Below are 10,277 nucleotides of genomic sequence, written 5' to 3'. Positions count from 1 at the left end.
CCTTGCCAACAAATTGACAATTGAGCAGTCCCAAGGAAGGGGTACTAAAGGAGCTGTTAATTTCCCACTATTTACAGTGCAAGTCTGTGTCACCCTGTTTACATCATGCATCATTCATCTGGTGTGATGAAATGCAATCCTGTGTTTTAAAAAAAGACCTCCGTAATAGCGAGGATACTCTATCTTTGTGAGAAGTGCTTCACATATTTTCCATGGGCACAAACTGCTCCGGCTTCTATTTAAATCTCCGTAGCTCTCTTCAGGAGACATTATTCACTTCAGGAAGTTCACTCAGAAGGTGCTCAGCATAAGGAGAGGAAAACCAGCATGGCAGCAGACAGCAGCATGCCTCTTGAAGAAAAACCAAGCACTAATCCTCCAAAAAGGGCTGTGTACAAGATTCGACTGGCTAGTGAAGTCTCCAGCCTGGCACAAGGTTGGCAGCAGTGGGCATCTGATCACCATGTAAAGCAAGCCAAAGAGCCCTCTGGATGGGTTGCCCCGGCAGCAGACTCATCAGCTGAACCTGTACAAGAAAACTCCTTTGAAAAATGGCCAAATCCACCTGTCAAGAGGGACCAGGGAAAAGATGATGACAAATCCTCAGCCAAGGAATCAGTTACAGTAAGAGATGCTGAAAAATATTCAAGGGAATCAGATGAAGCCCTCAAAAAGTTCAATATTAAAAGCAAAGAAGTGACCAAAACAGTTGTAAGCAAAGCCTATGAACGAGGAGGTGATGTTAGTCTCCTCAGTGAGAGATACGAGACTAACAATTGCAGCTCAGAGATGGCAAAGCTCAAAGAAGAATCAAGTAATATTGACAAAATTCTTAGTGGGAAATTATCTCCAAGCATAAGGAGAAAGTGTTCAAACACGGTGTCAGAGCTGACCAAGGGCTGGAAACAGATGGAACTGGAGGATAAAGAGCAGGCTAAGGAAAAACTGCTGCTTAAGTGCCAGGCTGACAGTCTGGATACAGAGGACAGTGGCTATGGGGAAGCAGAGGACAAACCTGAGCAAGAAGACAGTGACAGAGAGGTGACAGCGGTGAGGATTAAGCGGCCTACACCAACTTCGTAAGTAAAACAACTTCACTACATTGTCACAAATGGTCAGCAGACCCTGAGAGAGATACAGGTTTCCATGAGGAAAGTGGAGGGCTGGAGGAAAATGGTAGGGTGTAGTCAAAGATAAACTATTACTCTTGAAAAAAATTAAAAAGAAATCTCGGAAACCTTTCATGAATCTCTCTATGATTAAGCAGTTAGTCAACAACTCTGACTGTAGCCTTGGGACTATGGCCTGTGTGCTATCCAGATAAGAGACACAGGAAATTATATTTGGGAAATGTTAGTAATATTTAATTTTCACACTGGATTTACTGGTTCATCAAAGTCATTACTTATCTCTTAATACTTCAGTCCATGTTTCAGCATAGCAATTTTTCCCTCATCAAAAGCTCAAGGCTCTTCATTAACTTCAAGAAATGTTAAGTGTAGAGTAATATACTTGACAGTAATATTTCTAAATACTTTTTATTTTGATTAGTATAGATTGTAAATATTATCAGTAGTAATTTGCAGAGAATGTCTAAAATACACATGGCAGGAATGACTTTTAAGGACATCTTACCAAAAGCTGGGTTCATTACTTCTCTTTAGAAGCTTTCCATGGACTTATAATTCCACAAATCAAAGACCAGGAACTTTCACACAAGCTGGGACCACAAACACACATTAGAAAGCATCCAGTCTGTTTCAACATGCAGTATGTTATAAATCATTCATCAAAAACTACATCTGTATCACTAATAGGTTCTTCAAAGTCAAAGTCTCTCTTTGGGTATCATATAGGGCAGGGGGCCAGGAAGAATGTTCACTGAACATGTTGCGGAACCAGAAGTTCCTCACATACAGACTTCCTTACACTTGTGAATTGTCTGAAGAAAAAGGAAGCAGAATCTGTTATTTACCTACAGAGTTATTACAGGTTCTACTTAAAATTTTTAAATAACTAGCAAATTAATGAAAACAGACAGTTTTGATTAATACTTCTTGCAATAAAAGGCTCATGCTTGAAGATTACTACACAAAACAGACACGTATTACATTTGGAAGCCAGGTAGTCAATAAGTAGAGCTCAGCCATAGCCATGAAGTCCCTGGGAAGTCTCCCAGAAGAGCAGAGGAGCAGCAGATGGTGGTAGAAATTCTTGTTTCATTTCTCAAATATCTCCAGCAGAACCCCTTTTCCAGAAGACAGCTACAAACAGTTGTGCTGTGGCCAGACTTGCCAATGGGCAGATGCCAAACTAAATCATCATTCTCTTGTCAGTAGGCTATTAAAAGATCTATAAATCCAATGCTGCAAGATAGAAAACTGTAGGCAGCTTCTACAGATACAATACTGCTTGCTCCAGCCCTCTGTCCTACAAACGTGGTAATGCCTTGGAACAAACCCAGCAAACCTCACATCTAGCTGTAATATTTTGATGAAGGACAGCACAGCCCTGAGCCCAGGCAGAACCAAGACTGGCTGAGGCACAGCCCATGTATTGCTGGACAGGGAGGATGGATGGAGGCACAGCTTGAACCAGGCAGGGTTCAGCAGTGCTCATCTGCCCAAGCCTGCTGGGTTCCTACCAGGAGCCATCCCATGGTGGATCCCAAGTCTCTACTGCTTCTACCCTGTGTCCATCACTTACACACACACAACACAAGCTGAGCGGCAGGCAATTTGAGAGGAGACAGCAGGGTTTTCACCCACCCAGTCAGCCTCTGTGTAAAGGAAGAGCAAGGCAGCAGGAATGAGATCAGAACCAGTAGATTCATACCAAAGCCTAATCGCCATTTCAGAAATGAAGAACTGGGAGCAGCACTGATGAAAATGTCAAAACAGACTTTGTGATCACTCTGTAGACAGGCAGGCTGTTCCATTCCCACTGCTCAGGTTTTACACCTGACAACTGATGAGTGTTTACTATGACCAGCATTAAACTGTGACTAACATAGTCATGGATATCTACCATGTGGCACTTTTTAGCAAAGCTTTCTGAACACATGAAGCTTTTTAAACTATTCCAGTGGGGGATTAGAACCATGCTTTGCTTCACAGTTGACCAGTCACCTCCCTATAAGGAGCAAATGGATAATAGCCAAAGTAAAAAATGCTCCCTAGAAACCTAGAGCTTGAAGTTTGTAGCTCCTGCCTTTGGGAGAGGCTATGTACACTGTCCTATGATAGAAGGTAGGATTGCAAAGATTTCACAAACACAGCAGGAAAAGAGAATACAGTTGCATCAGATATCTGCAAATAACCACAATTAAAACAAATCCTGCACTTTAAAAATGCTATAGTAGAAACAAACCAGCTATCTTTCTGTTACACTTAATATTTTCCTCATATATCTAATTTGAGTGCTGATACCTGGGGAAAAATAATCCATTAGCAATATTCACAGAGGTGCAAATAACTGAAATAACACTTTCTGTGTTACGTACAACAATCTCTACCACTGAAATCTGACACAAAAATAATTCCCTGAACTTACAGTGCTGTTTTCAGGACTGGACTTTTTAACTACTCATTAAAAAAAAAAATAATTTATAGCCTTAGGATACATTATCTCAGCCTGCTACTTTTATGAATCTCTCAGTGTGGCTTAATGTTCAAAAAGGTCTCAAGTACATAGTTGTTAATGCAAATCTCCAGTTTTTCTCATTATATTCCAGGAAAAACCATCAGTACTAGTAATTTTTTTATACCTGCATCAGCACCTGCATCATTTCTAGCTGGAATATTTACTACAACTACAATAAGGTTGCTTGCTTAGCAGAAGGCACGTTAATGCCTACAGACCTAGGAAAAACTCTTTATGTTCTTTTTCTGTTGCTTAGGACTCAAAGATGTGCAACAGTGGCACAATCTCAAAATATTAAAGAGATCCATACTTTTGCTTCCCTGAAAGAGTCATAGAGAACACAGAAATTAATATTATTTTCTTGGAAGTTCAAAATGCATCTACAGTGATCATTTTTTTGTTAGTAGCATAACTTACTTGATTGCTACAGGCAAAGCAGTTCTTATATTAGCTTAATGCTCACAAGTTTCTTTTTGGACCCACAATCCATTGTGTGGGTGCTGTTTAAATGTGAAAAAAAATGTGTCTACACATATACAGTTTACAGTGTTAACAACACTAAACAACAAGGAAAATTGCATTTCATCGGAAATGGTTAAATTAGATGATGCTTTAAAAAACAAGAGAGAAACCGTAATGTTTTTCCAAATCCCACGGAGCATGCTAAAAGCAAAAGGACAGGCAAGATGGTGCTTTTCTGAACCACTGATGTAATGATTGGGGTAAGAAAGGAGGTAATACTATCCAGCTAGAAGAGAGAATTCAAGGTTTCAATAGGAAGAGAATACTTACAAGAGTGTCAAATAAAAAGAGGTAACAAAACCTTTGCAGAGTTAGGCTACCTCACTCTCTCTCTTTCACCTCATCATGAGGAACTGAAGCTGCAGGACTCTCAGGGTCATGGCCCTTAGAGAGAAAGGGGATCAGAGGGACCATGGCTGCAGGATTAGCTCTTCATGATGGGATCTGTTCATCAGTTCCTAAAACTGTAGGTATCACTTATTTTAAGCAATATTGAATTGCTTAGTGTTTGTTCACCCTCTCTTCACTGATACCTTCCCACATGAAAAGCTGGGGAAGCAATCAGTCTGCGTTTCATCTGTAGCTAGGACTGTACTGGCACAGGGCTTCTATGGCTTTTGGGAAATCCATACGTTTCAGGAGACAAATTGTTCTACATAACCAAACTCTGGGCCCACAGTTCCTCTGGGCAATGAAGCCTCAATTCAGGGCAAGAGGAAGAGGATGACAGTTTTCCCTCTCTTATAACAACAGCTTATATACAGAAGGATTTGGTTTATTGGTAGGGGAAAAAAATTGTCTAGCTTTACCCCACTGGTGTATTTTAATGCTTTTCTTCCAGCACCTACCTGAAAATCACTTACACACATTAAACCACAGGTACATACACACTGCCTACTCTCAGGATCCTCTGCAGTCACACCATAGAGGAAAGGTTCATTTACTTGGCAACACTCATCCTTGAATGTTTTGATGCTTTTCACCAAATTGATGGGGAAGAGTATTTTGGAGCTTATTTAAATACAGATTTCCTCAAGATAGCTAACCAGGCTAATGGCAGCTCCACTGCTAGAAGAGTAATCCTGCTCTCCTACTCCTCCTTCTATCCCTGGCACTGTCTGCACTTCTTGCTCCAGCTCTAACACTGCTGCCCAGCACTGGCATTCTGGTGCACAGACCTGAACTAAAATAATCTCTATTGCTCCTATTCTTTCTTCCAACAAGCTTAGTAGAAAACAAAGGCATGCTTAAACAGGAGGGAAACAGCATTTTCTGCAGGCTTTCAGTCCTCTGTACTGTTTTTCTAACTGGTTTTTTTTGCTTTCTGGTGTTACTGTTAATATCCAGCTGATGTTACTGGGGAGGTTTCAGAGCAGCATTCTGGGTAGTAAAAATATTAGAAAACAAATTACTTTGGAACAGCCACAGCACAACATAGTCCCTAGCTGAGCTCTGTACAGACACAATGACAGGATGTAGACAGCACAAAGATTAGCTCAGACTATCTATAGCTCCTTCACAACATGTGAGATTGGCCACCAGAGGAAAGAGTATCAACAATTTGTCTGCCTAGAGTCATCCAGCAATAAGATGTTGCTATGTACACACACACAAAATCAATAAGACCTCCGAAGGTCTTTCATCATCCCTTGACCTTGACAAAAATCTCAGAAGCCCTGAGTTCCTTTCAGACATACACCCTGCCAGTGAGAATACAAATTTTCAACTTCAGTAATTGTTCAGAATCATACTTAATAAAATCTATAAGCAAAGACAGAGGTACTCTACTCTATTAGCTTTTTGTTATTGTTTTAAACATCAGCATCTATTACAAGAAACAGATTTTTCCAGTCACTACACACTATTTTATAACTAAGAACACCTGAGGACCCAGTCCATGCACTTACAGTTCTTGTCATCTATAGCAATAGGGCAGGAAGATTTCAGGCTCAGTACCAGCTATTCAGAAATAGGGAGCTGTGTGACTGACCAAAGGCATAGCAAGTGCAGCTCATCAGGAACATATTGCTTTGCTCCCAGACAGAATTAGGTCATTCTGGCCAAACATTTGTCAAAATGGGCTCAAATCTAGGCTGAAGGGTGGTAGTGTAGACGGCATCAAGGTGAGAACAACAAATTTGCTCTTGAGTGCAAACTAGAACATAGCTTCAAAGTCCTCAAAGAACTTCTTTAGAAGTAGTGAACTCGTGCCACCTGGTGGTTAGGATCTCATCTGAAAAAACACAGCAAGCAAGTTGAAAGGAGATGAGTAGCAGAACCATGTAACTAAAAGATAAAAGGCAAAGCTCAAATTCCCTTTTTGTTTCTTTCAGTGCAAACAGCTTTACTGAAGAAGCACGCAGCAAGGCCCGCAGAAAATACAGCTCTGTCAACAACCTGAAGGGCAGATGGCAAGACTGGGCTGAGCAGCACATTGCAACACAGAAGCTGAACCCCTTCAGTGAAGAATTTGACCACGAACTGGCCATGTCCACGCGCCTGCACAAAGGAGATGAAGGCTACGGCCGTCCTAAAGAAGGAACTAAAACTGCTGAAAGGGCCAAGAGAGCAGAGGCCCATATCCACCGGGAGATCAGAGACTTGTGCCTCATCATTGAGTCAATGGCCAAGCCACGGCCCGACGGCAAGATCCAAGTCACTTTTGGGGAACTCTTTGAGCGATACGTCCGTATTTCAGATAAGGTTGTTGGGATTCTCCTGAGAGCCAGGAAACATGGGCTGGTGGACTTTGAGGGAGAAATGTTATGGCAACGAAGGGATGATGATGTCATAATTACTTTATTAAAATAGCAGGCTACAACCAGAACAACTTGTTTTGGTAAGCCTTTAGTTCCCTCTTGCTACTAGCATTTGCACATTTGGAATATAAGATTCCCCTATTCACCCTCATAGAAGGACATTGAGCATCTAATTGTATTTTTTTACCTACTGGATGATAACACAAGCATTCAAATGGATTGCTACATTAAAAATAAAGAGAAAAATCTATATTGAATATAAGCAGATGATTATTAAAACCCATAGCAACAACTGAATTCAAATTTTTCCTTGTTCTTACAGTCAAGATCTTCCCAATTATTTAAATTGGGATATCAGGAATATAAACAATACCAGATCAGAAGCTGAATTATAATTTTAAATCAGATCAAATTTTTGATTGTGAAAGTCATCTTGCGCATGCATTTTCTAATTCATTTATTTAAAATGCATTTTAAGATAGTTTGTACACATAAGCAATGATTCCACATTCATCCTTACAAGCAAGATATGCAAATATTACTGCAGTATTAGCCTGTGGCAACTAGTGACATCACTTTCTCTTACATATCACATAGAAACTAGGAAAAAATCCTTATTTTTATAAATGAAGTTTTATATTTAATGTATTTGTGTTACTAATTTATTAGATTGTTTCATATATAGAATTGTGGGTGTTGTAGACAAAAATATTAGAGAATGTAATGCACGCACACAAAACTTGGATAGCCACATAGAAAATACCTCCTGTGCAATGTTGTGCAATCTGTCATCTCATTATCTATGTAAACACAATTCTTACAAATAAAGGAAAACAATGTGTAACATATAAACAGCCAGGTACTTTTGCGTCTGTGTATAGCAAAAAAGCGACTACAATCAGCATCTTCCACTGAAATGCACCTCTCTGAGAAAAGATACACAGTGCTCATAACTAGAATCAACTAACTTTAAGGAAAATGGTGTTTGATATTACTTAGAAACTCTGGCCTTTTACAGCACTTGTTGTTTGAACTATTCTGGTGTCATTGCAGTCTTTCAGTCCAGGTGACAGTGAAGAGGAGTAAACGCTAAGGAACTAATCCTTTTAGTTCTTAAAACTGTTTGTGTTGTGCACAAATCTGAGAAACAAATCTATAAGCTCCAGATCACTTTCTTTATACCACTATTGTAAAAATAGCTGTCCTGGTACAAATGTGCTTCATGTGAAAAGCATTTTTTCAAGGGACGATTCCTGGTCAAATAATTTGCATAATGAAAAAGAAGTTTTTTGCCTCACAAGATTCTTTCAAACTCAAAGAGCAAATATCTTCTTACAGAAGAAAAGGTGTATGAACATCTTGTCTCTGTGATTTAAAAAGGTATTGCTATCTTATGAGTACATATAATCTAGTTTGAAACTGCAATTAATAACTAAGTAAAATATTCAGGTCTATATAACTAATATTTTAGGCACAGTTGTATGTCGTGAATCTAAGGAATAGAAAAAATAATTTTATGATGGATTAGGTGAAACTTAACATTTTCTTGAGTTCTCTCAAAACTACTCAAGCTGACCTGCAAAACTGACCTCTAAGTATAATACTTACATAATATTTAGCTGCATATTCTTACTTTATTTTTTATGTCTTTAAATAATGATCTTTACAGATGTCTAAACAGTCTTGAGGAAATTTGGTTGTCAAAGGAATAAATGAAATATAAATAAAACCCTTACTTGATTAGGTTCTGGGTTATTCGTCCCACACAGTAGAGAAGACATATGTGTGCATATTCTGTACAACATCCGTAAGTACAACATCAATAAGTTGTTTTAAAATGTACTTATATTCTCCTTTTTACCTCTCTATGAAGGTTTCTCTATCCAAAGCACCAGAACAAGTTTTAAGGGCACACAGAAATGGAAGAATCTTTCTACAAAATACCTGTACAAAGAACACACATTAAAAGCACGTGTTAACCAAATTACATATTTCTGTTCACATGTACCCTCATCCTACCACAGGGCAACACAACAGAGATCCAGTTCACTGCAAATGTTATTTTCAGTGTCGTGTTTATGTGTGGCTTGAAGCCCAAGGGCACCTCACCATTAGATGAGGAATGAAATCTATTGCCTTTCATTCACTGACCCAAGACAGACAGCAGTGATATATTTTTGTACTGAAACACTCAAACTGTAGCAGAACCCTTTAAAGAGGTGTGTTTCAATGTTATGTGTGTTTACAGCAGGTAGTAAGAGCTTGTGCTTTGATATGAAGTCTATGCCATCTACTTTGTCACCTTCGGGGAAACAAATGGAATACATCTAGGCAGGCACTGCTAGAAGTAGGAATCAAAACCACCTTCCTGGCTTAGGTCTTGATCCAACAAAGCAGCCTGTAGAAATTGCAGAGTAAATTTAGTTTCTTCACTTCTTCAAAGCTGTTTGATAGGAAGATGGATGTGTGGAGTGCCTCTTCTACTCACACAGCACTGCTTCTAATGAAGAAATTAAATGAAAGGAAGGCAGTAATTGTTGCAAAAATTTTTCATTCTCATGAGAGCCACCTCTGCCTAGTTGCATCCCTGTTGACAAAAAAGGATCACAAGCAGATCTAGCTCTGTCATTTTAGTGCTCTTGCCCCATACAATGCAAGGAGTCAGACACCTGACTGGGGCTGAATACTGCTGATATTCCCAAATGCAGCCACCTTCCCTCAGGTTCCTAGGGTAGGTTAAGCATTCACTCTGGAGGCAACTATTGTCCTGACTGCCCAAATGTCTGAAAATAAGCATATCTGTACCCAAGTTAATGCTGAGGTTCATAAAAGTTTCATCTATTCAAATATTTGTGAGTAAGCATTTACAGACAATTGACTTTTCCACAGGCTCCTGTACATCCACCAGTAGTCACTGTGGGAAAGACTATACTTAACCAGTTTCATAAAATGCATATAGCAATGCTGGGGGTAAGAGAGGTAAGGATGGCCTAAACTGCAGGGCAAACTTCTCAGCTGAAGAGTAATTCAGTGACAGATGAGTTGAGATACCTTCTGTTTTCTCCTTTATGGAAAGCAGCAGAGAGAACTGCATTTCTGGAAGTTTAATTCAAGCACATTCAGCAACAGAATGGACCAGTGACACATGATGAATTTAAATTTTCAAAATTTAGCTGATGGTTTCTTGCATATTGGAATACCCAGTTATAAGTGCATTTATACTTACCATAAAGCATAAACTCAAGATTTTTAGAGAAAGGTACCATCAGATCAATTAACATGAGGGAAGAAAACACTGGCCTTCAAGCTCTTCTCTAATTCCTTACAGCAGCTGTGTAAGAACACAATCACTAC

The 10,277-nt window shown here is 39.4% G+C and overlaps 1 protein-coding gene across 1 annotated transcript; it reads left to right on the top strand.

Moving 5' to 3' along the window:
• Nucleotides 1-260: 260 nt before the first annotated feature.
• On the top strand, nt 261-7,775 carry ABRA (actin binding Rho activating protein). Its single transcript, XM_008502687.2, has 2 exons — nt 261-1,079; nt 6,498-7,775. Exons 1-2 carry the CDS (start codon nt 328-330, stop codon nt 6,973-6,975), a joined length of 1,230 nt encoding a protein of 409 aa, XP_008500909.1. The 5' UTR covers nt 261-327; the 3' UTR covers nt 6,976-7,775.
• The last annotated feature ends 2,502 nt before the right edge of the window (nt 7,776-10,277 follow it).

This window comes from Calypte anna, chromosome 2 (assembly GCF_003957555.1).
Source record: "Calypte anna isolate BGI_N300 chromosome 2, bCalAnn1_v1.p, whole genome shotgun sequence".
Classification (NCBI taxonomy): domain Eukaryota; kingdom Metazoa; phylum Chordata; class Aves; order Apodiformes; family Trochilidae; genus Calypte; species Calypte anna.
Note: the sequence above shows the minus strand (reverse complement) of the source record. Positions and strands in the feature narration are given on the sequence as shown.

Coding starts and splice junctions, on each gene's coding strand:
- ABRA (XM_008502687.2), top strand. CDS start 328: ATGGCAGCAGACAGCAGCATGCCTCTTGAAGAAAAACCAAGCACTAAT. Junction 1,080..6,497: donor AAGCGGCCTACACCAACTTC/GTAAGTAAAACA, acceptor TGTTTCTTTCAG/TGCAAACAGCTTTACTGAAG.